This window comes from Marmota monax, unplaced genomic scaffold (assembly GCF_021218885.2).
Source record: "Marmota monax isolate L192 unplaced genomic scaffold, Marmota_monax_Labrador192_F-V1.1 WCK01_AAM20220418_F8-fsc00004, whole genome shotgun sequence".
In the NCBI taxonomy this organism is placed as follows: domain Eukaryota; kingdom Metazoa; phylum Chordata; class Mammalia; order Rodentia; family Sciuridae; genus Marmota; species Marmota monax.
In genome coordinates this window covers 32,666,861-32,694,816 of record NW_026692881.1, presented here as the reverse complement: position 1 = coordinate 32,694,816, position 27,956 = coordinate 32,666,861, and the positions used below count along the sequence as shown (strand labels likewise).

The 27,956-nt window shown below is 45.7% G+C and overlaps 1 protein-coding gene and 1 long non-coding RNA gene across 3 annotated transcripts in view; one reads left to right on the top strand and one right to left on the bottom strand.

The window, feature by feature from the left end:
• The window catches only part of Grk5 (G protein-coupled receptor kinase 5), a 189,829-nt gene extending 165,569 nt beyond the window's left edge, over positions 1–24,260 (bottom strand). For both annotated transcript variants that reach the window (XM_046449824.2, XM_058581335.1), the window contains exon 1: positions 23,997–24,260. In XM_046449824.2, the coding sequence (XP_046305780.1) occupies positions 23,997–24,048 (52 nt within the window). In that variant the 5' untranslated portion in view covers positions 24,049–24,260. The remainder of the gene's footprint in view (positions 1–23,996) is intronic.
• Positions 24,261–24,963: 703 nt separating this feature from the next.
• Positions 24,964–26,560, top strand: LOC124096529 (uncharacterized). Its single transcript, XR_006852882.1, has 2 exons — positions 24,964–25,666; positions 26,429–26,560. It is a non-coding gene; the product is annotated as an uncharacterized LOC124096529 (long non-coding RNA).
• Positions 26,561–27,956: the final 1,396 nt, after the last annotated feature.

Here is a 27,956-nt window from a genome sequence, read left to right as displayed (position 1 = left end):
ACCTTCCAAAATAAAGTTCTCTACTGGGCTGCTGCTGCTTTTTCGTGGTAGGGTGACTCTGTAATGTATTGTCCAAACAAGGGCCCTTTCAAGAATAGAAGAAGACCCTGTGAATCCTGACCCCAGCCATGCGACCACCCTTCTCTGGGGTCATCTTTTCTCTTCAGACATCGGAGCCCTGAAGAACATGGCTGATCACTTCCTGACAGCAAGCAGGGTGTGTGGATCTCGGGCCTGGAGGGCCCGCAGCCCTACCACCCCAATTTAAGTCAGAGACTGCTCCACTCTGACACAGCAGCTCCACGTGGCCAGCAGGAGGTGGGTGTCGCCCAAGAAGCCAAAGGATTCAGGACGCCTTCTTTTCTAGCAGTAATCCTGATTTGCTGAGAAGAAACCTTTCTCCTCCCGGGAAGTTCTCAGGCCGTGAGGGGCGGGGTGTCTAGTCTCAGAACAAAGAAGAATGGGGAGAGCACAGGTCCACCCCAGCACCAAGCAGGCCACACCCTTCAGTCCAGATGGAATCCAATCTCTGCTCTTTATTTTAAACCTCCAGAGGAAATGAGGCTACCTCCCTGGGAGAGCCAGTCCAAAGTTTAATTGAGAGCTCCAGAACAAGGCCCCACTCCTTCCGGTCCAGCCTCCACCCAGAAAACCCATAGAGCCTGCCACTCCCACCTGCAGGACTCCCCAGGGCATCCTCTCCTCTTCAGACCAGAAACCCCTCTCTGGGCCCAGGAAACATTCAGAACGTGAAAAAGGCGTGTGCATGCACAGAGAAGTCCCTTCCTCCTCACATCAGCCATGGGCCCTGGAACCCCCCAGGCAGACTCTGAATGGAAAGACAGGAAATGCAAGAAGCAAATCTCAGAGTCCCTCCATCCCCTAACTTGAGCTTCCCACAGCCCTCTCAGCAGCTCTGAGGGACAGGAGGGCAAAGGCCCGCCCACAAACCTCTTTCCCGTGAGGCACCTCACCAGTTCAGCCTGGGCTAAGCTCACTGCTTCCACTTCCTTAGTTCCCTAGGGGTAGGAAAGGCAGAGGGAAGGGTCTTTCACCCCTCTCTTGCCCACTCTACCTGCTGTCTCCTTTCATCCCTCCATCTCTCTGGAGTTTGAGGCCCTCTCCTGGAATATTACTATCACCTCAACTTTGTAAACTTCTCATTTCTTCTTTTGTTTGTTCGTTTTTCTACTGGGGATTGAATCCAGGGGCGCTTTACCACTGAGTCTATCCCAGTCCTTTTTTTTTTTTTTTTAAATATTTTATTAGGTGTTGATGGACCTTCATTTATTTATTTATATGTGGTCTTGAGAATCCAACCCAGTGCCTCATACGTGCTAGGCAAACGCTGTACCACTGAGCCCCAGCCCCAGCCCCCAGTCCTTTTTTTTTTTTTTTTTTTTTTTTTAATTTGGAGACAGGGTCTCCATAAGTTGCTGAGGCTAGCCTTAAACTTATGATCCTCCTTCCTCAGCCTCCTGAGTTGCTGGCACAAATTCTCATTTCTTAAAGGGAACCCTTTGACCTAGCATGTGGGAGACCTGGAAAATGCCTGGTGTCCTCTCTGTTCCCATATATTCCTGCAACAAATTCTCCACATAGGGACCTGGTCTGTTCTCCAGAATGAAGGAACAAAATCAGTACCTATGGAAATTACATTTTAAGTCAGTCCTATGCCTGTCAAAAGGAAAATGTGTTCTTTTTACATAAAAAGTTTGCAAGGCAAATACACTATGGAAAAAGACAGGCGCCCTGGAGCCAGAGGCTGGTCAAGAGACAGAAATGAGTCAAGGAGACTTGGTGTAATATAAGAGGGAAGGGGAGCCCACAGTGACAGGGAGAGCCTAGAACCTTGCCCCCAAACAGATAACCAATTTTAACTCAGGGAGGTCTTAGGAGATTTTCTGATTTAAAAATTTTCTGGACAATTGTATCCTCTAGGTTAGATGATAAGATTTTCTGGACAGTTGTACCCTCTAGGTTAGATGATAAGCAGCAAACTGGACCTTGACACCTGGGGCACTGTTAACATCTGCACAAAGAACACAGTCCTGGGAGCAGCATCCAGAGCCGAGATGGTGGGGGACGGTCAGGCCTGGGAATAGGGATGTGGCCAAAGGCAGGTCCTGGACCCCCACTCCTCACAGCCCAGCTCCTCTGCAGGTTGGGGGGCCCCCTGGGACCTCTTCTGAAGCAATCTTATTTTTTAGGCAGGAACTAGGATTTGCTTCCCTCGTATTCACTTCACCTGCACTCACTTTCCAGAAACTCCCTTTACGGCCAGCTTTATTGAACAGATCTGTGAGAGAGATGACAGGCGGTGGCCCTTTTCCAATAAAAACACACGAGATACAGTGAGCATAAAGTCCTCAGAGCATAAAACTCTCCAGCCCCAGTGACTGAACAAAAGTCCACCCAAGGCCTGTACCTCCCTCCCTAGACACGGCAGAGAGGCAAACACCCCGTAAGAGTCATGCTCCTTCGCTCAGTTTAGACAACTAAAGAGAGACAAGCTGCTGGGCCAGTTGTTACTGCTGAAGGCCTCAGTCTCCTCCAGTAAGATGGCCTCCTGACAGCACGGACCTAACAGAATTCCTGTAGACACGAAGCATGCAGAACGGTGGTCGTGGCATTAACGTTACCTGTGCAACAGAGAAGGAAACTGTAAACTAGAAGAGAAAACAGTGAGACGTACTTAGTACTCACTATAGGATAATAGCAAATAACCAGCACAAAGTGCTTCATTAACACAGCCCTCCACAGTTGGAGCCAGAGAGTAGAAACGGGGTCTGACCCCCTGAGCAGGCCACTACGGTGCCCAACTCTACACTCTCTGATGTGAGGCAGAATTTGGATATTCCTCCATTTATCATTTATTTAAAAAGCATTTATCGGGGCTGAGGTTGTAGCTCAGTGGTAGAGCACTTGCCTAGCATGCGTGAGGCACTGGGTTCGATCCTCGGCACCACATAAAAATAAACAAATAAAATAAAGGTATTATGTCCATCTACAACTAAAAAGTATATTTTTTTTAAAAAGTATTTTTGGCACATCTACTATAAACAGGCACACAATAAAAAGCAATAAACAAACACAGGCCCTCGCAAAGCTTAGAGGCTGCCAGTCCCCAAATCCACCCTCCTTCAAACAGTAAGTCCTAAGTATAACACATATTCAAAAAAAAAAAAAAAAAACTTTAAGTGTCAGAGATTACTCAAGCAGATGTCTCTGAACCTTCATTTTTAAAATGATTCATGCTTTTTGTTTTTGAACCAATTCATGAGAATTTTAGCACCCGAATATGTCTTGTAATAGGCCCTCAATAAAGAAAAAAAAAACACACACACACTCCCCGTCCACAGCGTTTGTAACACATCCAGACAGCCCACAAACAGTAGTACATTGGGCTTTTTTCTTCACCAAGGAACTAATTTGCATAGACTTGCTGGTGTGATTTTGTTTCCAAACCTGATCTTTTGCTTTAACACTGTCCAGTTCCTTACATATTGGTGAGCTCCAGGATACAGCTTTCCATCAACAGACAAGTCGCCACTCTTCTCTGTCCACCCTGTTCCCTCCCCTGATCTGCTTCTTTAACATAAATCTACAAATGAAGAACATCACGATTGATGAAAGCCAGATTTAGAAATTACAGTTATCACCCATTCTGGCTTCCAAATTAAACTTAAAGCACATTAGCATTTCAAATCCATCTGAAAAACATAATCCCAAAATATACTTCTGCCTCCTACTGACAGTGGAATTTGGGCAAGATTTCTAAATCCTCTGTGCCTTGATCTCCTCGTGTATAAATGAGATTCACCAGTTGTACCTAGCTCATAGGTCTGCAGCAGGAAGTGAATGAAATAAGACTGTAAAGAAAGGGTGAACTGCTATTCTAGATTCCTCTCTTTATTGTCGTGCGTGGTCTACGGATGCTAAAAGGGCACAGACTCAGGGCCTGGGATCAAATCCCAGGTCTTGCATTCCTTACTGTGACCTCGGGAATGTTAGGGAATCTCTCTGAACCTCCATTTTCTTATCTGTAAGCCTGGATTAAAAATAGCATCTGCCCCAAAGGGAGTTGAGAAGAGGCCAGGGCATGTGTAAGCTGTGAGCTGGGTTTACAGCTATTCTGGTGGAGATGAAACCGAGGCCAACTGGAGGCTTACCCAGCCCTGGAGGAGCTGGGATGTCATGATTTTAAGGACATGTCCAGGCTTCCACAAGAGCAGATGTGGCTGAAACCAGCGTGTGCGCAGAGGGAACCCACTGCCAGGGCTCACATGCAGCTATTGTTCCTAACACCTTGGGTTCACATTTCCATGGTGACTGCAATGTTTGTTTACTTTATTTCCTGATTTTTACTCCTTACAACTGGAGTCCCACAGGGCATCCAGGTCGGGGACTGTATTGTTTGTGGCAAACATCAAATGCACCTGTCCCTATGAAAAGTTGGGGGCAAATGTTCACACTCAGTCTTTTTGACTCAGAGTTCTTCCTCCCTAGCTATGGCTGCCCCTCTGTGCTTGTCACCTTTAAAACACGTATCCTCCAACGGTGTGGCTTCTAACCTGAGTGAGTCATGACACTGTGACTACACTGAGTCATCATTTTGCCCAAACAGGAAGCCATGAGGGCACACATCTGGTTCCCAGGATGGCTGGCGATCAAAATCAATGTGATTAAGAATGTCCATCTCTAGGTCAATATCTCCATCCTGTCTCTCTCCCTTCTTCACACCCTCCTCTACCCCATGGCTTCTGATTCAGCAGGTACCAAGCTGCCTTCATGCCCTGGCAGGCTGTGGCATGCAGACAGGCGGCTTGCCGCACCCAGAACCAGTCCCCAAGGGCCAATGGAGAATCAGGACTCCGATTGGCCAGGGAGGGTCACATGTTCCCCTACGGCACCCAGGAACAGTCACCCCACCCAAGGTATGGGAAGAGTGACCTCCCTCAGAAACAATGGAGGTGCCGTCAGCAGAAGACGAGCAGGTGCTGGGCCAGCAAAACAACAGACGCCACCCATCCTCGGTTTCTCTGAAGCTGCTGATGTGCTGGTGCCTCTGACCCAGGGCAGCTCTGCATCACCAGAAGCTCCACTCTGGAGGTTCCACCCACAGGCCCAGGCCAAACTTTTCCTTTTCCCAGGGCCAGCAGCCTATCTGCACTACCCTGTGTGTCACCTGGGCATCGACCTCATAGTTCTGACCGTCCACTCACCTCCAGTCCCTAAGGTGCCAAGTTTCATCTATTCGGCCTCTCCAAAACTGCTCTCATCTTTTTGCAGACCCTTGAGGGGGCCACACACCTCCCAGAACCAGTGCCCATTTGGCCTGCAGTCTCTACAGCCAGACCTGGTATCTCCAAACACAGCTGTTATCAGCCTCCTTTGCCCAATGACTCCTGTGGCTCCCTTTTGCCTAAAAGGTGAACTCCCAACTTCTAGGCCTGGCATCCGGAGATCTTCCCGCATGACATCTTCTCCAGCCTGCCTGTGCTCCAGGCAAATACAGCCACCTTGCCATGTCCCCTCAAGTCACCCCTGTTTGGCTCTGTCCTCCCCAGAGCCAGGAAACTTCGGTCCACTGGGCTCCACCCAGTAACCTCAGGCAAAGGAATCCTCCCCACAGCACAGGCGGGAAGGTCAAAGCCAAGTTTCAGTGCTCTTCTCCCCTGGGTCCTTGGAAAATTACTTTAGACTCTCAAAAACAATGGTCCCTAACACATCAGATTGTCATAAAAAAATATATCAGTCTCCATAAGGCATCCCTCACAGCGCCTGGCACCTGTTTCACACCATTAGCCACCTGTCTTCAAGGACCAGCCCAACACCACTACTCTGATGAAGCCTGTGCTGACCCCTGTCCCCATCAAGACTTTGAACCTAGAGTCGGCCTTGCAGTGGAACTGGCCCTGTACCCATCCTTCCCTCAGTTAGACTGGAACATGTGTCCAGAAGGGGAAGAGCAGTGTCTCTAATCCTTGCATTCCTGAAATGCCTTGCCCAGCCTCATACCAGGAGGTCTTGAATTATCAGTTCAGTGGACTCTGGTTTTGTGCCTCCCAAATCACCCCTGCCCATTAGTGGGCCATTAGTGCACTAGATAGCGCTAACAAGAACCCAGCCTCCGCTGGAACATCCCTGGGTACAGGATTCCTGACAGTCAGCTGCCTTCATCAGCTCCCCAGCTTGTCAAGCAAGAATCACAGTGCTCACCTCCCACAAAGTGTTGTTTTATTGTCAAATAAAGCGCAGGATGGTGGCTACTGTAACAGCAAACACACGCACCTGCACACTCAGAAAGTCCAGCTTAACAAAGAGAGTGTCCAGAAATTTTAGGTAAAACCCAAACCTGCCCAGGGCACTAGGAAGGTCCCATTCATTCTTCTCTTACTTTTCCATCTTGCTCACAACTTCCCACTTCCAAATCACTACCCAGAGAGACTGCCTGCTTCGTGCCTCCAAACAATGAAGGCAGACAGGCTTTGCCCAAAATCAAATTCACACTTAAAATACAAAGACATGTTACCTTGAAGCAGAATTCCAAAAAGTGTGCAAGGTGCACGAAGGTGAGTATTCACACTTTCTAACACATCAGTCAAGAAGTGAGTCCAAGGGGAGTTTTCAAGAATCCTTAGAGTAGCATGGCTGGGATGATCCTATGATTTCCCCTGGTGAAGTGCTAAGGAGGAGAGCCTAGGCTTAGGTCAGAGGACCTGGCATGTTTATTTTTCTTTTAAAGATTTTTTTTCTTAATGGTTCCTTCACAGTGTTTGTTTGTCTTGTTTTGGGGGTTTTGTTGTTGTTGTTGGGTTCAAGGAATTGAACCCAGTGGTTTTTTACCACTGAGCCACATTCCCAGCCCTTTTTATCTTTTATTTAGAGACAGGCAGCTTGCCTATCTGAGTTGCTAAAGGCCTCACTAAGTTGCGAGGCTGGCTTTGAACTTGAGATCCTACTGCCTCCACCTCTCAAGCATCTGGAATTACAGGCATGTGCCACCACACCCAGCTCAAGTAGTTATATATATATATATGGTCTTAGGCATTCCCCCTCCCCAAATGGAAATATCTTGGCTCCTCCCTAATTCTCTGTCCACTGTGATATCATTTATGTCCATAAAAGTTGATTTTCATAATTCTTAATGGCTACATGAGCCCATTAGTTCATCTGCCAAGATTCTTTCCACCAATGCTCTCCTGGAGGGCACTGAAATTGTTTCCCGTTTCCCTATGTTAAAAATCCCTCTACGAACAACCTCCTACATGTCATTTAAACCCTGACATTTCCTTAAGATTAAGACTCAAAAATGAAATTTCAAGGCCCAGGGTTACAGAAACCTTTTGATGTAAGTACTGCCAAACTGCCCTTGAGACAGACTTATCAATTTACACTCCTATCAGCAGCGGGTTCATAACCCACTTGAAGCAAAGTGTGAAATATGATATATCAAGAACTATGTAATGTTTTGAACAACCAACAATAAAAAATTAAAAAAAAAAAAGAAGGGACCTATTTGCGCATACTTTCATAATGAGGCATTATGAATGTCTTCCTTTTTTACTAGTGAAACTGAGCAGCTTTTCACATGTGGTGGATCCCTACCTACTTCCTATCTGACCAGTACCCTCTGGTTTCCCTGGAAACCATCTCCCTACATAGTTCATTATTCTGTTTGTAACTATGTTCTTTCCGCCCCCCTCCCCTTTGTGGTAATGAGGATTGAACCCAAGAGTGCCCTCCCACTGAGCTATACCCTCTGCCCTATTTATTTTTTTATTTATTTAGACAGGGTCTCACTAAGTGGCTCAGGTTGGCCTTGAACTTGTGATCCCTTTCCTTAGTCTCCCTAGTTTCTGGGATTATAAACATGTGCCACCACATTCAGCTAGCGGCTGTGTTCTTCTATGACTTCATGCCTAAAGCCTACAATCTAAGAATTGATGCCTGTAATCTAAGTTAACTGTTCCAGAGTAGTCAACGGACACATGACAGACCAGAGTCATTTCCTAGGATTTTTCAAATCAGAATTCAGGAACAAAGTGCTAGTCTATGGCCACTGGTGAAAAAATGTAATATGTGAAACCATGACATGTTTCCCCACCATATGTAGAAAGAAGTCAGAAACTATGAAGCTGGTAGACGGACAGAAGTAGACAAGAGAGCTGAAGAGTGCCGACGGCCTCCAGGTTCCAGATTGCAGGGGTTCAGAGGCAAGCTGGCCCTGTGCTACCTGCCCTTCTTTTGAAATGAAGACACCCCAGAGTCCTGCAACTTCTCCTTCATCTGTCCTAGTTCAGACTGAATTGCTATCATTTACGATCTAGACTCCTGCCTGACATGTCTTGTCTACTAGGTATTTCTTCTCTTGTGAATTACCTCTTCATGTCCTTTGCTCATCTCTTTCTTGGGTGTTTCCTGTTTCTGATTGATTTTTACAGGTATCTTCTATGTTCAGGATATCTTCCCACCTTGTCGCTTGACTTTGTGCTTCTGTTATGATCTTATTTGTCATAGAGAACTACTTAAAATTGTCAGATATGTCCCTTTTTTGTGTGACTGTACCCCAAAATAAGAAATATCCATCTATGTTTTCTTCTAGAATGTTTATAGTTTCACTTCTTAACTGTAAATCATCAATGCATCTATAATTTGTTTTAGATAGTATAGGGTAGAATCCTGACATTGTATCTTTCCCAACAATTATTTAGCCAGTTATCTGAGCCCCATTTCCTGAGTAAGGTTCTTTTCCCATTGACTTAAATATTTTACTATATGCTAAATTTTTAAATGTACTTGGGTCTACCCTGGACTTTCTATCTTATTCATGCGGTTATTGAGTCTCTATGACCTAATGATCATAGGGCATCAGCCCTGTGTGATGATAAAGATTCAGAGAGTCTAAGTTATTAGCCTGATGGCCTTGGGCAAGTCAGCAATGAAGCAACAGAGGAGCCACAAATCACGGTATCCATCTTTTATGACTTCATTTGTAGGAACTTTAGCCGAAAAGAACCAGAGTCCTTATCGCATCACCCTAGACGATGAAATCTGTGTGTCACTTGTCAAGATAAAGCAGACAATATAGGAGAATTAAGAAGCAGGTCTGAATCTGCCTGGATCTCATAGCAGGGCTTGTAGTGCCCATCTGCACCCCCAGCTGGTCTCCCTATGGGTGACAACAGTGACAACAGTGCTGGAAAAGCAAGTAACACCTGTCAATCTCTGACTCCTCCCGGGATATCTGCAAGTCCACCTGCAAAGGTTTCCATTGCTCATGTCTAGCTGGAAAATTCTTACATTTTCTGAACAATATGTATTTATTGTTTTCTTTGGCCAGAGTGATGTATATTTTAAAACTTTCCAGGAAGATTGTTTATTAAGATAATATAGTGTAAAACAACTAAACTATTTATTTTTATTTTTTATTTAATTTTCCTTCCTATAATCCACTCAAGAAAATACTAGAATTATACATTTCCCTTTCTTAGACTGCAGGCATCAGTTAAATTAGCAGTAACAAGTTTTTGTCCTGTTTGTTTCTATTACACATGTAACTCCTCCTGGCTATAATTCTTTCCTCCAGGGTACTTTTCATTTTAATGTGTAAAGCCTGCTCTTCAAATTAACATCCAATTCTATTAGGAAGTGCCCACAATTGAATTACTATCAGTGAAAAATGAACCAGCAAATTCTCAAGATTGGAAGGCTGAAAAGAGCCCCAGAGATCACCCAGGCCAAGCTGTACACTTACACAGCGAGGACAGTTTGGCTTAAAGAAGTCAAGCAATGTGCCTAAGGTCACACGGCATGTTGGTGGCACATTTTCCCTTCTCCTTCCAAATCCTCACACAGCCACCACTAGCACCTCAGTGGGAATTGAAACATGTTAATGTGGCACACTCAAAACCAAGAGAAGACACCATATAACCCCGAGGGGGAAAAAAGTGGGTATCTGATCCTACTTCTGGCAACTTATTAAGCTGCTCTATCTTTGAGTTTTGCCAGACATTCACAACAGCACTGTTCCCATCTATTAGCAGATTCTGCTCCACAGTGGCACACAACAGACCAGGACCTGGAAATCTGGAAGCGGGGTTCTAGCTATACTTTTCCAGTGGGCATCCTAGTTGTCATCTAGCATTAGAAGAGCCCCTCAGCAAAGAGTGCCACATTTATCCTGACTATCTCCAAACACACAACCAGAACCCACTGGTCAGTACTGCACTGGGTATACTTAGCCATAACAGGCAGAAGAGATACCTTTAGCACCTGGTAAGGCCCAGGCAGACAAACCTAGTCCCATCCCTCAGGGAATCTGCAATTTAATGAGTGAGGCAAGAGGCCTATATAATGCATATGTGTATATTTTTAAATAATACTTTTTAAAATCTGATAGGGTTTTGTTGTTGTTGTTATTTGTTTGTTTATTTTATCTGACAGTTCAAAATGGGATAGGCTCCTTGGGAGAGGGTATGAGTTCTCCATCACTAGACAGATCTGAGCAGAGGGCAGAAACCAATGGCAGGGGTGCTGCAGAGCAGAGGACTGTGTGGGGATCCACACTGAAGGTGAGTCTCTGAGATAGTCTCAGAAGAGACTCCAGAAACCAAGGAGCAGTTCCCATGCCTGGCTCCCCCAAGAGCCTCCTAGGGAGTTTCTACAACAGATCACCAGGCTCCCCCAGTAAGCTTCCCACTCACCCACAGGGCCTGTGTCATGGGTTCAACTCTGTCCCCCAAAATCCATAAGCTGAAGCGCTAAAATCTAGTGTCTCAGAATGTGATGCTATCTGGAAACAGGGCCTCTATAGAAGCCATCAAGTTCAAGTGAGGCCTTTAGGATGGGCCCTGATCTAACATGAATGGTGTCCTTATAAAAAAGGGGAATTGACACAGAAACAGAGACCCACAGAGGGATGAGGAGGAGGAGGGGCACAGGGAGAAAACAGTCATCTATAAGCCAAGTAGAGAAGCCTAGAACCAATCAGATCCTTGCTAGCACTTTCCAAGGAAGTATGGCCCTGCTCATACCTTGACTTTGGACTTCTGGTCTCCAGAACTGTGAGGCAATAAATTTCTGTTGTTCTAAGTTACCCAGTTTGTGGTACTTTGTTACAGCAGCCCTATAAGACCCATACAGACTTCAAAGCTGTGTTATTAGAGCTACTGAACTCTTAGATTCAAGCCTGGGGACCCGTCCTATTTTGGAGACTGTTTCTGCCCTAGTAGGGCAACACATATGGGCTTCCTTTGGACCTCAATCCCTCCTCCAGGAAAGGCACTGACTGTGGTGCAGTAAGCTCCTTCCTGCACTCAGAGGTGATACTGAGCCCACAGCCTTGTCCACTAAGGGGTGGCCTTTTCTCATGGATCACCCTGAGGCTTCCAGGCAGCCATGAGCCAGAGTATGAGCTCACACACCCACAAATGTTTCCAGGAAGAAAAGGCCATTCTCTCCTCTAGTATCTACAAAATTATTGAAGACCCTGGGCTGTGGACTCTGCCCTCGTGCCAAGCTTATCTCAGAGGGAGGGAGAGTGGGCAGGAAGGGCCCCAGACTTGTTTTGTACTGTTTTTATTTGCACTTTCGATTCTCAAGGTGGGAACCATATAATCCTCATCTAGGTAAATCACATGCAAACTTTCAACCAAAGCAGTTACTGATGATGGTGGACAGAAGAACTGCAACAGAGTTGAACATTTATAGATAAAGACAGGAGCAAAGGACACGAGAGGAGCCAGTACCAGCATGTGTGGCACCTTAGAAAGAACGCCTACTCAAAACACTTTTTGACCCAGGTATGCGTGACTGTTGCCTTTGAGACTGAAGAGCTGTGCAGCATGCAGCCAAACACAACAGCCCTGATGGGAACCAGGAGTTAGCATCGCAAGAGGGAGGCAAAGTGGGTCCTTGCTGTGCAATGTCGGAAAATGGCTTTACCTCTCTGAGCTTGTTTTCTTTATGTCTCAAGTTGGAATAAAAAGAACAGTCACAACTCCCAGGTCTACCCACAAGTGACAATAAGGGTCAAAGATAAGAAATAGGGGATCCCCTTTAGGGCCTCTTTACAAAGCTGTAGACTTGGTTTCTGGACCTGTATTTCCTGCCTGCTTTACACATGCAAAAAGAGTCATTGACAAGTAAGGTCTTTGAACTCCACCTTGATTTCCCTGATCCAAGCTTTGAATACCACAGAAAGATGACTGGTTACTCAGAGGTGAGGGAAGTTAAATCCTAAAGGTCTCAAAAATGTCCCAGCACATGCACCATGCTCTTTTCTCATAAGAAAATGTGCTGTGGCCATCCCTACAGTCACTTATTTTCAGAAATTACAACTATTCTCCCCAAAGGAAGGAGTATGTTACTAGGCAGATACTCCCACAGAGAGAGAAAAATTAAAAGTCTTTAAAGTAAGTGCCTAAAGATAAATCTACAATAGGCAGGCTATTCCTGCACTACTTATAATACACTTGAAAATTAGGAAACTTAAGTGACCTAAGTGGGGCTTGGTTAAACATAAAACTAGTCAGAGACAATCAAGGCACAGACCTCCTTAGAACCGGATAACCCCTAAGGGTCCACGAGAAAATACCCAGCATTCCACTGGAACACACTTGGCTTCCAAAGCCTCTCACAGTTTTTCCTAACACCCATTCATTTCATGGGAAACTGTAAACACAGATACGGGAAGGCTCTGCAACATATTGTTGACTGAAAACAGCTGCAGAACAGCGTGTACACAAGGACCCCATTTGTGTAGAATTACATCTCTTTGTTCATGCGTGCACACTCACAGAGCACGAGGGACACCACCTAGACACTGACAGGCGTCTCCGCGGTGGGATTGGGGGAGAGACTCTGACTTACTTCTTCATGCTTTTTGCTTTGTCTGAATTTCTTGAGAGCGCAGGCATTATCTGGGCAGATTTTTGAAATCTTAAAAACTGGATAGAATGACTCCTGGTAAACTGTGAGTCACAGCTGCACGCTTGATTCGTCTCTTAAGGTCTCATGTACGTTAGCAATGATGTTCCAAATGGCTGTATGATTACTAAAGACAGCAGCTGTGGTGGGGTCCAGAGAGTTGACCCGGGAGACCGGGTGTGGCACCAGGTCCAGGCGCGGGAACTAACAGGGTGCTTTGGAGTACACAACTCACCTCTCGGGCCTCAGATTCTTCATCTGTGACGGTAGAGAATAAATACAGAATTGGAAATGTTAAATAAGACAATGGCCTCAACAGGCTTGATAATTTTTAAATTACTGTTTTAGAACAAAGAAGCTCAAGGTGCATCCTGTTCCCCAAGCCTAGCACAGTGTTAGGTAGGCAATAAGCACCAACCTGATAGTGGATTCATGGTAGTGGGGAAAGGTCAGAAGCCAATCCAGACTCCTCTCAAGAGAATTCTGGCTCCCGCGGAACAACCCTATTCTTACATTCTAGACAGAGCACGCGGGCTGGGGGGGTGGGGGGGCACAAATTCCAAAGACCGGGGTTCCAATCTGAGCGCTTACCTTGACTCTGCTGGGCCTCTGAACCCCTCTACCTCTCACAATCATTCCTGAAATGTTTTTAAACTACCAAGAAGATGAGGGAGAGCACCAGGCACCATGATATAAAACAGCCACCTGAAGGTGACCAAAGGGCAAACTAAGAGAACTTGAAGGATCCTAAAGCCCATGCCTCGCTTTGGTAACCCAGTCAGCTGTCTGGGGAAATCAGGCTCTTCCTTCCTTAATTTATATTTTTCTATCTGTTCTAGAGAATTAAGCTTTAATTTTAAAAATTCCCTCTAATTGGACACTGTGGAGGGAAGACATCTGGGGACATATCGAGGCCTGGTGCATTCCAACCGAGCAATGGTTAGTGGTTTGGAGAAGGAGCCTGTGGCAGGATAACCAGTGGTTACTAATTATTATAGATCACAGGGTTTGGCACCATCCATAAAGCCCCTCCACGCTGGCCTCTTCCCCTTCGGAGAGATTACAGAATTGACTGTTTAGAAATTTTTCCTTCGAGTGAACATACGTTTTCCTTGTTTTTAATTGGATCCAGCCTCCTTGCCCATGAGCAAAAAGGCAATTTTTCTTTAAGGATTACATCCTTCAAATACTGGGTCATGAGCCATTCCCGGGTCTGGAAGGATCACGGCTCTGCTTCCCATTTTCTTTCCATCACTCAGCCTCATTCTAGTGATGTGAGAAGCATGTGCAGATCGCATCCCACGCCACCTTCGACTGGGCCAAACAGAAATGAGTATCATCAGCAGGAAGCTCCTCCTGCGACTGACACAGAGCCTCAGAAGTGGGGAGAACCGTCACCCCCAATGTTTGGTGAAGTGAAAATATTTATTTCTGCCAAAATAACAAAAACAAATCACATCCAGCTATGAGGGGAGGGGACCTTTCCAAACAAACATTTAGAAACCATTTCCCTATTGGCCCTCAATCCTTCATCAATCTTTCTTTCTTTTTCTCTTTCCCCTCCTTTTTAATACTAGGGATTGAATCCAGTGGTACATTACCACGGAACTAAATCTCCAGCACATTTTTATTTTTATTTTGTGACAGGGTCTTGCAAGTTGCCAAAACTGCCCTAGAACTTGTAATTCTCCTGCTTCAGCCTCCCTAATCGCTGGGGTTACAGGAGTGCACCCCTACACCTGGCTAATTTTTCTTAACCATGTCAAAACATTCCCTAACTAACCATCTACTATGACACCAGGGCCTTTTCTTTAAGATCTTACTCTCTCCTCTCATCAGTCACTCACTCTGGAAACATTCTGAACACCTATTAGGTCCCAGGCATGCTCCTAATCTGTGGCCACAGACTAAGTGACATCCACCCACAATAGCACTGGGCCTTTGAAAAAAAGGTGCTGGGCACCCTTTGCCATTCAAGTCAACAGCTAATTTCTTTGTCCTCACCCCAACCTGGGCCCTTGCCAGACCTTGCTCCTTCTCACAGGATGTGATCCGCGCATTCCTTCATGCTCTTGCTGGGCATATCAACCAGGGACACTGAGCGAGCAGAACACATTTCTGCATCAACCATTTAAAGCTGCTTTTCCCAGTCCACTCATTGACCCTTCTCAGCTTGTTTCCATTTCAGAAGTGCTGTTAAGACAGCCAAGATGGGATTTCATTTTCAAATGAGATTTCACAAGACGTTTAATCAAATATGCAGGCTAATAACCCTGGCTGGGTGCTCTCCATCCTGGAGCTGGGTAATTCTATCCCTCACCCTCCCTTCCCTTCCTGAGGTGGGTAAGTTCAGAGCTTCACCTCCTCTGCAGGAGCAGATCAAAGGCCTGACTTCCTGTCCCCTCATTATCAGTCAGTGACATCATGCTACCTCCTGGCCAGTATCCCAAGTCTGACAGCAGCCCCCCCAGGAAGTCCACGGTTCTTAGAGACTCCCCTGCCTCACAAAGTTGCTAAAGTTAATGCAACACACACACACACACACACAAACACACAAACACGGGGGGTGGGGGGGGCGGCGCTGGCATGTTCCTAAATGCAGACATGTAAGCACTTAAAAAGAATGAAAAGGAATTAACCCTGAGACAGCTTTTCTGGGGGAAAGGCTACATCATGCCCTCTCTTCAGAGGAATCCTCCCATCTCCGCCACTCTAGCCCTTTACTTACTTATTAAGTAAAGAAAGCTGCAAAACCTGGACATACAGCTCAGGTGCGACCATCAGGCAGAGGTGCCTAAAGGCAAGGATGTCCTGAGGAGTCAGAAGGGCATGTGGGGCAGATGTGACCTGCCCATGCAAGCTGGAACTAGACTACCCACTGCCCACCTCTAGGCTCTGCCAAGAAAAGGAAGTAGCACCACTGCCAATGCTTAGCCCACCCCAAATCTCCCATCATGTCCCCACACACCACTACCCATCTGCTTTAAGGTCTTGCCCATTGGGGACAAGTCTTTGGACACTAGCGCTGCTACCAGGAAGAATACCAAAAGGATAACCTTGCACATTTGATTCATTACTAGGAGAGGTAGAGGGGGAGGAAGAATGCAGTAATGGGACTCCAGGGAGGTTATAACCTTACGTGATTATTCATGTATACACATATTCCACCTGCCCCTTGGTCCAGACTCACTTGAGCTGATACACAGTTATACTTTTAAAATAGAGACACTTTCTGCAAAGGGTCACCTATCAGTCATTCACTACCTAGTAGCAACTGCTTTATCCAACTGCTCTCAAATTGATAGCTGAAATCAGGGTCTGCAAGGAAAATTATGCTCCTAATTTGTCTCCTTTCCCAGGGAATCTGACAGAGACCTGCTTTCTCTTCCACAATCACAATCCTCATGAGAATTTACATTTTAAAAACCATAAACCCTGGGGCTGGGGATGTGGCTCAAGTGGTAGCGCGCTCGCCTGGCATGCGTGCGGCCCGGGTTCGATCCTCAGCACCACATACAAACAAAGATGTTGTGTCCGCCGAAAACTAAGAAAATAAATATTAAAATTCTTAAAAAAAAAAAAAAAAAAACATAAACCCTGAAAAATGAATTTGGTTTTTGTCTTACATTATTACTGGGGAGAAAAGAGATTTGTTTTGGACATGGAGATGCTTTGGAGAGTCGGGGAGATCTACCTTAAATTGCTCAGAAAAAAAAAGTTCACAGCTCAAATGACCTTGGATGCCCTTTCTTCGCCCTTGGGCTCCCCAATGGGTCAGGCAGGGGTGGCTGCTCTTTTGGAAATGGAGGCTGAGAAGGCCTAACTCAGCCAAGGCCCAGGCTGCCTGTGGCCTCTGCCACTTCCCACACAGGAATGTCCTTATCTGTTCATCAGTTTCTTTTGCTTTCTGTGCAGGCCCCAGAAGTTGTCCTCAAAGGTTCATTTCATCATTGCCTTTTTTAAAAATATCGACCCTCCACAGATGACAAGTTTCTAGAGACATGGCCAGCCCTATCAAAAGTGGCCTGATTTATTACTGCCTCGTGTCAGGAGGATGTTACCCGTGGACCCTGGCAGGATTTCAAATAGATCCTGCTTAGAGGCTGAAGAACAAGCAACTAACTGTTTTATTGTTTCAGATGCTTTCCTTTCCTTTATAAGTGTGCCCTAACTGGGTTATTGCTAAAATGTTTCAAATCTCACAAGAAACAGTTTTGAAAGAGAAACCATTTTGAAGTGGTTACAAGAACAGTCTGTCTTTGAATACATCTTCTTCCTAGTCTTACTCAATTCAGTCTGTCCTGTTGGAAAGAAGTTGCAGCCCTTCAAATTGTTTTGCCTATTTTCACCTTGATTTTAGATCACTTTTTTGAAGTGAAGTTTCTTTTTCTTCCTTCTGTGGATCTGGTGTCCTTATACAACTTATTATTCCTTTTCTTAATAAAATGATTATTTCAAAAAACATCCTCACATTAGGAGTTCTGAGGAGGAACATGAGGTCTGTATGTGTCTACATAGTGCATTTAATTTGAATCAGAAAAGTCAGTTGCTCCATTTAAGCAAAATTTTCAACAAAATATAAAAACAGAGGACAGGGAGTGTGGCTGAGCACTTGCCTAGTTCAATCCCCAGCACTGCAAAAATCAAACAAACAAAACAGGAAGGAAGAGGCATATGGCAGTTTACCACCACCGTCAATATCCACAATGGTGACTAAACTGAATTTTCCTCTTAGATGAAATAGTCCCAAGAAGCTGTCCAGCCCCGCTCCCTTCTTCTTGATTTATTACTGCCTCGTGTCAGGAGGATGTTACCAGTGAACCCTGGCAGGATTTCATGCCATGCAGTTAGTGGATACCACAATGGACAAGCACTGGTTAGAGGCATGCTTTAATCCTTTCAGGTCATTCCCATGACAGGTCAGTCAGAGGACATACCCAACCCAATCCCAACACAGAAGGAGGCCTAAAGCCACACTTTCCAGACCAGAATCGCCATGCATCAGCCTGCCCAGGCCTCTGCCCAGAGAGGCGCTAAAGCTCTGGGTGGAAAGCAGTCCTGCACACCAACTTTCCTCCCAGTCCTTGTCCTTGACCACCCAAAGGGTCTTCCTGCTGTTGTTTTGAGTGGTTTCCATTTGGATGAACTGACCTTCATAAAAACACAATGTTATAGAAAATTAGCAGTTGTCTTGCAGACTCAGACCCATCCCTCGAGCAAGATCTTTTAATTACCCTTAAATCATACTGGTCCTCCAGTCATTGTCCAAATTCTAGACACAGCAGAGTCAATACAGCCTCACCAGCCACAGAGTTGACACCAAGGACTACACGCCAGTCTGCCTCAACTTTTGGGGGTGAAAATCCACTTGTACTCACATCTAGTTTACATAATAGTTTAAAAGTCTAAAAAGGGCTGGAGATGTAGTTCAGTGATAGAGCTAGCATGCAAATGCCCACTATGTAAATGCCCTGGGTGTTATCCCAGCACCTCCTCCAAAAAAAAAAAAAACAAAGCCTAAAAAGATACTGATGGCACCCAACTGCATCTCTTGCATTGTTTATCCAAGGCTGACACCAAAAGTGTCACCTCTGCCCCAGGGTCCTTCAACAATCCAATGGTGAATGAATGAATAAAAGCATTTACCCTTGTAAGAGTTTCAGAAGACAATTCAAGAGCCATTTTCTTAAAATGAGAAATGGGGGTGGAAGCCAGTCCAGTCAGGAAGTAAGTGCTTTCTCTTTAAAAAGTAACATGATTTATACAAAATGGAATGTTTCCTCCAGGGTTGAATGGCAGCAAACAGAATCTTGAAAAATGAATCCTGTCAATATTTAGGATATTTTAATTTTAAATTTTTCACTTAAGCCAAACAGGATATGTTTCAAAGTAGAAATTACCCCTACATTTCAGGTCCACAATCTACTTTAGTCACTTGAAATCACATTTAAGACCCGTTGTCCTCACTCTTCTATTTTGATGTGAAGGGCTGAGGCTGAAGGTGGTGGGACTCAAGACACTCCTAATCGTCTTCTCAGCAGGTCTCCTGGGGCTGCTGGTTTTCTGTTGTTTTCTCAGGGCTCCCCTCTGAATGACATGCTCTATGACAATAACACCTTTTTGTAACTGTAAGCTAAGTCCTACCTCCCAGCCTAAAATTTTTTTTTTAATTTCAAAAACAACTAAATATTATAATGTTTTATCTTGAGAAACAAATATTAACGAATGTTAACTTTAAATAGTCCTGAATGGTTTCATAAAAACGTTGAGAGTTGCCAGGCACGGGTTGAATAGCCCTTGGTAAAAAGGTGCTAGAGCCCTTAGTCATGTGCTAGAGCCGTTCCTGAAATTCACTTGGGCATTCTTGAAGCCTTCAGCACAGACCCAAAGGGTATCATTTAGCAAGCCACTACAAGAGTTATGGCTTCTGAAGACATAATTTAAACAAGGATTAGTTTGGGCACTGGAAGAATCATGCTCTTTAGAGTTTAGAATCTGACAAGAAGCAGCTAAGCTACTGAAAGACGAGAGTCTTGTGGGCATTTATCTGATGGTTATAAAAACAGGCAGCTAGATCAACTACAATCATCATTTGAAAACTTTCTTTTAGAGAGCAAGGCCTTCTGAAAACATTGCTTTTGGTTTCTCTACCTCCAAGTTGTCAGTACTGAAAAGGAAATTCACAAAAAAAAATGAAAGGCAGTTTCATTTAACAGCATTGTGTTTATTAGGCCAGACGCTTTCACACGCTCAGTAGCCTTTGCCAGGATGAAAGCTGTTGCTCTTCCACGCCTTAAGATTGAAGCGGGGAGCTGGGGTGGGCAAGGGGTGGCGGGGTGAGGGGTGTTAAGTCTGCCTCCCCAGCTAAACTGTCAGACGGCTGTGAGCTTCAGGCATCTCAATACTCTAATCACTTAATATAGTCGTGTTTTGGTTTCAGCTAGTGAGAAGAAATTTTGCAAGGGAACAAGGGGTACAGGGGAAAGAGGTGGAGTGGTGGGCACTGGCTTTGGCCCTGCTGTGGAATGTCAGGTCTGTCCAAGACCCAGCCTGCCCCTCCCAGGGCTGGATGCCAGTTTACTCCCGCCTGCTGCCCTCCCTAACCTCTCCCCTGGCCCCAACTCCACATTCCCTCCGGTCCCTAATCTTGATCATCAGGAAGATCCAGACACAGAATTATCTGAGAAAATTGTTCTTGCATATTCTTGTGACAAATGGCAAAGTCATCACATCGTTCTTAAACTTCTCAGTTCCTGTGCTTGCTAGGGTCCAGCTCAGGAAAATGTGATCAATACTCCTCGTGACATCTTTATTGACCAGATATGGCCTCTAAAGGCCTGAAAGAAAGGAAAAGTGGGTCCCTGCAAAATTTCTTCTCACCAGTGTTCCCCTGGTAGTAAGACAACAGATCTAGACTATGAGGAAAAATCAAACTTTTACTGCGACAATAAACCAAAAAGAAACACACAAAAGGCACTCTGCAAAACTCTTTCTTGCTAACATTATTTCAACACTAGCTTGCCTGCCAATTTTCTAAAATTCTGAAATGTAAATAAATAGAAGAGTAAGTCTGGGTCTCTTTTGCATTAAATACTTAATCACTTAGCTCATTTTTATAAATTGGTGTGAATTCAGTCTGGACTTCCTTCTTTGTTCCTTAACCATTTTTGGGAGAACAACCTAAAGTCAAGAGTAAACAAGTTGATGTTTCTTACGAGATCAAGACCAAAAAAAAAAAAAACAGCCAACAAAATACATTTCAGTGGACTTAGAATTTTGAACTTAGATCTCTATCTTATTTCAAAACAATTGTCACAAGGTGAGACTTGATTGCTATGCTTTCTAATTATTTTTTTTTTTTTTAAAGAGAGAGAGAGAGAGAATTTTTTTAATATTTATTTTTTTTTAGTTTTTTTTTCGGCAGACACAACATCGTTGTTTGTATGTGGTGCTGAGGATTGAACCCGGGCTGCACGCATGCCAGGCGAGCACGCTACCACTTGAGCCACATCCCAGCCCCGCTTTCTAATTATTTTAAAAGAATCATTTTTATTCTAATCCACTTACTGGTTTTCTACTTCATTGCCTCATTAACACTTTCTACTTTAGATATGTCTTACTATGTATATTTATTGAAGGTACAATGAGTTTACAAGCAATCTGCCTTTAAGAATGTATAATAATATGGAAAGATAGGTCCCAAAGTCACCCACCAACATGGACAACTACAAATCCCAGCATTCACAGAGTGTATCTTTCTTCAAGATCTCTCTATTGTTTGGGACAAATGTGACTTCTATTTGAAAGCCACATTTTAAATTGTGTACAATGTATTTTGTTACATGAACTAAATTAAATCGCACATTTGCCAATTATATTTCTCATCTGTAACCATTTGCAAGAATATTTAATGAATGTTTTTAAACATTTCTAAAACAACTCAGATTTTTTTCATGCCCTATAAAGTTCATGTTACCTATTTCACTAACCTGGTTGAAACTTTCATTTCTGAATATTTAGGTAATATGGTTATGTGGAGAATTACTAAAATTAATAGAATAACCTCAAACAGAGCACTGAAAAGAGAAAAATAAATTGTTTTTACTTCTAAAACCTTCCATACTCTTTAGGATATACAGGCTTAAGTCTTTAATAAAGGCCTGGCCCTTATTAAATAGAAGCTCTTAAAATTATGGATTCTCTCTAGACATAAGAGAGAAAAGGGGAAAAGCAAATTTTAAAATGAAGCTTCCGTGTAAATGATTAATTTCTCATTCATGTCAATCCCGCTTCCTTACAGGCAAAGCCCTCTCGCCCCCTCTGGAAAGCATCATCCAGAGCTATTTCTCACCATGAGATGACTAGCGAAACCTCACAGCAAAATTGAAAAAGACTTTAAAAGGAAAAAAAGCAAAAGGCACATTCTTAAGCACTTCTAATCACTGTACTTCTGCCCCAATGGGAGTCAGTCATTCCACACGCTTCTGGCCTGCAGTCCCTCCCTAAGGCGCTGAAAAAAAACCCATTTGGAAACCTGACAAGCAAAAATATCAGCCGGAAAATTCATTTCAGAGAAAAACACTGGGAAGAACAACGTGGGAAGGGGGCGGGGGATAATGGATATCTAAGTAAACCATTTTAAAAGTAGCAACCAAATGCTGAGGGAAGAAAAGAGCATCCCTCCAGGCAAACAGAGGTCCAACACAGCAAATCTGATGAGCAGGATCCCTGGGCAACAGGAGCAACCAGTGAAACTTACGAGGCCTCCAGCACCATCATACGCAAAGGTTTCCCAAGAAATTCCAGAACCCAGGGAGGGTAAAAACTTTCCCAGCCCTAGGACCCTGAGATGTACAACTGTGTCCCACCACTAGGTGGCTGGCTGCAAAGGCTGCCAGCAGGGGCTCTCCCCCCTTCTTCCCCTTTCAGGACAGCAGTCTGGCCCAGGGGAGAGCCGATCGGCCCCCACCTTGATCTGGTTCACTAAACACATCAAGCTATGGGGGGAAGAAACAAAACAAAAAGATCTTAGGCCTTAGAACTGAAGCCACCAAGTAACAGTCTCCCCTAAAAGTCTGTTCACAGCAAAGCTGAGCCAAGCGGGGAGGGGGATGGACCTGCATATTTTAAACTCTGCTCAGGGGTTTCAAAGAACTGGCTCCCTTTGGAGCTTTCAAAACAAATCTTCCGGGTGGCTGCTGGCTGCTTTAGAGCGACAAATGACCGCAAAAGTGTGACGAGAACATGGGTTTGAGTCGCTGAAACCCAGCTCACAGCGGGTTGTACATCACCTACCCGCACAGCATGTACGGAGCCACAAGGTGATGGAATGGGCTGGATAAACACAGATCGTTTTATTGCTGGCCAGAAATTCTTCCTTCATTCATCAAAGTGGGTGAATGAAAATATTAAGAAGTAGGTATGGCATTTTCATGGGCTGCACACCGAGGATCCTTCTAAAGTCAAGATCTTACTTTGTCAGCCTTCCACCTTGGGTATCAAATAAAGCCTCCTCCCAGGAAAGGAAAAAACCACTTCCCCTTTTATAAAAAAGCTGCACACCAGAGCCCGAATCTTGGCAAAAGCGATGTTACATAAATTCCAGGTATTCCTCAATATGTATGATTATACATACACAACACAATCCTTTTAGGAAGCATCTAAGTTTCTGGGCCACTTTTTTTCTTCTTTTTTCATCTCAAAGAAGAATCAAAATATGTGTTTATAGGTATGACTTAGGATATTATCCACTCCATTTAGATGACACTTCCTGATAGCTAAACGCAGGAAGTCTAATGATTTGCATCCAAAAGGCATCTAAGCACCAGTACACTTACTTACCTTTCTTAACTGAACCCAAACCAAACAGTTCAGTTTCATCTGTCTTCTAACCTCAGAAAGAAATAGTAATAACCACCTCTGAACCCCTGAATTATTCTCTGTGTGATTGACATAGCCACCCTTTGGTTATTCTATGAACTGGCTAATTTCTCAACATCTTACTTTGCCTTTAAAAGGCTTCCTTCCACACGACGGGATTTCCCTAAGAAACATTCCCAGCGGATGGTTTCCAGCAATAGTCTATATCAACAGCCTGAACAGGCAAAGACTTGGCTTCTGCTAATTCCAACGCCCCCCCCCCCCGCAAAACACACACACACACACACACACACTCTCACACTCACCAATTCACACTCAAGATCATCTCGGACCGACTCGAAAAGCTATTTTATTTGCACATTTTCGTCTGTCCCTGAAAGAATGCTTTTTCAACTGACCTTTCAACAGCTGCCGAAAGGGCACGATGTGTAGGGTGAGAGCTGGAAACCAGGGGATATTTCAGCATCCTAATCCATGCAACATTCTCTGCCCAAGTTCAAATTCTCTTGAGTTCAAGGGTAGGATCCCTGAAGGGTTGGCAGAGCAGCTCTCCGAGATGTCCTGCTCGCAACCAACTCACTGCGGGCATCCTGCACGCGCACAGCCCCAGCACTCACGCCGCCCGACACCCGCACCCTGGCCCGCGGAGAATGCGCCAGGCACGCACCAGCCCTGCCGCTTACCTTCCCGGGCTTTCAGCAAGACCGTGTTGGCCACGATGTTTTCCAGCTCCATTGACAGTCGACGGTCAGCGAGGGAACCGGCCGGCGGGGCTGTCAGCGCCTGGGGCGCTGCCGCTGCTGCTGCCGCTGCTCGGGCTGCCGCCGCGCTGCCGGAGCCGGGAGCCAGCAGCCCGCCTTGCCTACCGCATTATTCCTGCTCCGAGCCCTCGGAGTTTTCCCCCTCTGCACAGAGGAGCCGCCGCCGCCGCTTCTTCCTCCCTCTGTGTCCCCCCTCCCCCCTCCCTCAACACTCTCCCCCCCACCCCCCACCCTCCGCGTGTCTCTGTCACTCCATTCTCCTCCCCTCCGGCTCCCTCGGATGCTTTAATGCCTCGGATGCTTCAGCCTCCCCTCCGTCCCTCCCGGGGGTGTGGTACTCGCAGGCTCGGGCCGCCTCACTGCGCAGGCGTCGGCCTGGACGCGCCTCCCGCCGCAGCGCTCACGGCGCAGGGCCTGCTGGGACTTGTAGTCCTGGGTCCGCGCGGAGCGGGGCGGGTGAGCGGCTGCGGGAGCCCGAGACGCGCCCCGGGACATCGGCGGGCACGGGCAAGTCAGTCGCAGCGCCGCCGAGAAGAGCGCGGGCCGTCTTGCCCCCTACCCTCTTTGCTCAGAGCCCACAAGCCACGGCGGCGGTCGAAGCACCGCAACCTGGCAGGAGCCGTGCGGGTCCGGGCGAGCTCCGGTGAAAGACCGTCGGCCCGGCAGCGTCCCGCAACCCGCGTCCTCAGAGCACACGCGGCCCACGAGGGACTGAGCTCCGTTCTCTGGCCGGGCCACTGCCCGCAGTTGCTCACGCACACGCGCCAGCTAGCTAACAAAAGTGCACTTTGTCTCCTCGGAGGGCGGGAAGGACTCCACGAGTCGCCAGCCACCCAGCGCCCGAGTCCTTGGCCGCGCAGCCCGAGCGCCCCCAAGCGGTGGCGGGTCTGCGCGGGCCGCGCCCCCGGCGCCGGGGATTCGGGGATCCTGGCGTGGGAAGCGGCGCGCTCTGCTAATAAATCGGCTTGCGCTCGCGGGGCCCGCAGGTCAACTATCATCATTACACTCAGACTCACTGAGATTAGGTTATAAGAAGGCAGCTGGAATCGCCCGAGTCGCTGTGGGAGCGTCAGTGAGTAACAGCCAGGCCAGCTGAGCCGGCATGGAAATACGTTCAGACTCCGGACTTGTTTATCTCGGGGCTCTTAGCTCCGTCCACTGTTCTGCTCAGAACATCAGACTCCTAGATGTGTGCTCAGTCCCGCTTCCTTGCTTCCTCCGAAAGCCTCACTCCTGGGAAACGGGATCTCTCCTGCAACTAGGGTCCACGACGAGGGTCCTACGGGCTGGGGGCGGGGCCACTTGGCCCCGGGAACAATGAGGCCATTGCCTCTTCTGCGTGCTGCGGGCCGGATATCCGTTCTGAAGGCGGCTCTGGGCTTTCTCTGTCCAGAAGGAGGAAACCTTCGGTCACCAGGGCTGCAAGGAAATAGCAGGGAGGTGCCCCGAGGAACGGAGAACAATTATGCATGGAGAATATAAAGAAATGAGCAAACTTTCCTGGCCTTGGACAGCGATTCCAGTTATCCGGGATTATCTTCTTTCCTGGTGTAAATACCTTCATGCCACCATTCCCTAGTGTCTGGATTTGGGTCAGTGGGCCTCACTTAACTTCTCTGCAAAGTAGGGCCAAGTGGTTTGCCTGTCAGAAGGCAGAGAGCTGAACAGATAACTCCTTAGGCAACTTGCAGCCCTCCAGGAAATATTATTCTGAGTTTTGCCACCTATCCACATGCCCAGAGCACTAATTTGTGATGAAAGGGACTCTATTAGGAAGAAAGTCTCTTAAAAGCTGCAGCATATTAAAATCCATCAACTTTAGGGCTCGGGCTGTAGCTCAATGGTAGAGCACTTGCCTAGCGTGTGTGAGGCGCTGGGTTGGATCCTTAGCACCACATAAAAATAAATCAAATAAAGGCATCTGTTCATCTACAACTACAAAATATATATATATATATATTTAAAACCACCAACTCTAATGGGCACTTCCAGCAGTGTAAGTCCTGATGAAACCCAAAGTTTTAAAAAATAATAATTTTTAATACCTTTAGATGGCTTATACTCCCTAGTAACTTACTCAAAATTTCTTGTGCCTACAGATCACCTAGTGATCTGGTTAACATGCAGACCTAGTTCTGGAGAAAGTATGAAATTCTACCATTTCAAACAAACTTCAGTGTTCTTTCAATCCTGCAGGTCAATAGACCACACTCTGAGTAACAAAGTTCTGCAGTTAACCATAGTCCCCATCATTCTCTTGTCAGTCCAAGTCTCTGGTGATTTTACCTATCTGTCCTCTATAGATATTGGTATTTGTAACCCTCAAAATCCCTGCTTCCTCTTTCATTTTGCAGATGGGAAACACACCCAGAGAAAATACATAAGTCCTGCTGGTCACTCAGCAAGAAGATGTTACCCTGTCCACTTCTCCCGCCAATACAGGGAGATGCATCCTGCCTACAAAATAAATGATTCCATGTCAAGTATCTGTGCCTCTAGGAGGAAATTAAGATATTCCAATGGCTTGCATTTGCACAACCTCAACTAGGGGCCAGGCCCTATGCTATTTTATATGCGTTATTTCAATGAACATACACCCTGAAGAGATAGGGAATAGTTCTACTTTATAGATAGAGAGTTTTTTTTTTTTTTAATTTGTGAAGGGTCACAAAACTAACAAGTAAAGGACCCAAGATTTGAACTCAATAGGCTGAACCCAGAGTCTGCATATTTGGTTTCTAGCTATCTCAGGCTGAGAGGCACAACATGGTTGTGACTGTTCTGTTTGGTTGCCTGAGTGAACTTATAACAAGGCAAAGCAGGCAGTTGACTAAATGATTCAGACTTAAAGGGGTTTTCCCTTCTGGTCCATAATTCCACCATTATTGCTTCATTCCTTTCAATTAACTTCATTAATGATTCACAGTCTTCTTGAAAAATGGGTTTGCTTCAAGGAAGAGTAGTCTATTAAATATCAAAAGCTAAGAAGGGAATCGGTGAGAGCCAGCTGAAAGCAAGAATAGAAATCCAAATGGAAGGCACTAGTGAGGATGAGACAGACGGGAATACCCGGAAGGTAAACACTGACATCCAACTGTGCTCAGTTTAGCAGAGCTAAAAATGCAAAAGAAACAGGGAATTTTATTCTACAGGCACCTGTATCTCCCATGGCAAAGCTGCTGGGTCAGAGTCCTTGTAAATAGGAATCTGCTTTCTGGAAAGCCATGACCTGTCTTTATCCTAAAATGTGGATTCCCTTTGCCTGAATAATCACTTTGACATTCAGAATCATGCTAGAACTGGTGTTTCCCTCCTTTGCTGGCCTCTCAGCTTGTGGATTCTCAGGAAGCTCTGGATATAGAGCTTTCAAGTTCTCATTTATTCTCTTCTGCAAACTGTATGTTCCAGGCACCGCAGGCAGTACAAGACAGTTCCCCAGGGAGCCCACCACTAAGAAGGAAAGCAAGTAGGGAAGCAGTCACCTCCACAATGGAATAAGGCCATTGTGTAGACACACACAAAGGACCCTGCAAACAGAGGAAGAGGTGATTTCAGGCACACAGAAGATTCCGAGAGAGGAGAATTGGGAGCTGAAAGGGGGTTGGAGGCATGAGGCCTCCGGTTCACGTCCCCTCCACTCCTAAAGTCCCTCCATCAACCGCCCCCAATGATTACCAAATATGACATTTAAGATGTCACTAGGGTATAGACCACCTATATTCTATTGACTTGTTTAAAGTCAACTCATTTCTAAAAACTTTTTTCATCTGTCTTCTTAGTCCATTTTCTGTCACCATAATACAATTTCACAGACTAGATAAGTTTTAATAAAAGAGGTTTATTTTGGAAAATAGTTCTGAAGGTCCAAAGTCAAGGGGTCAC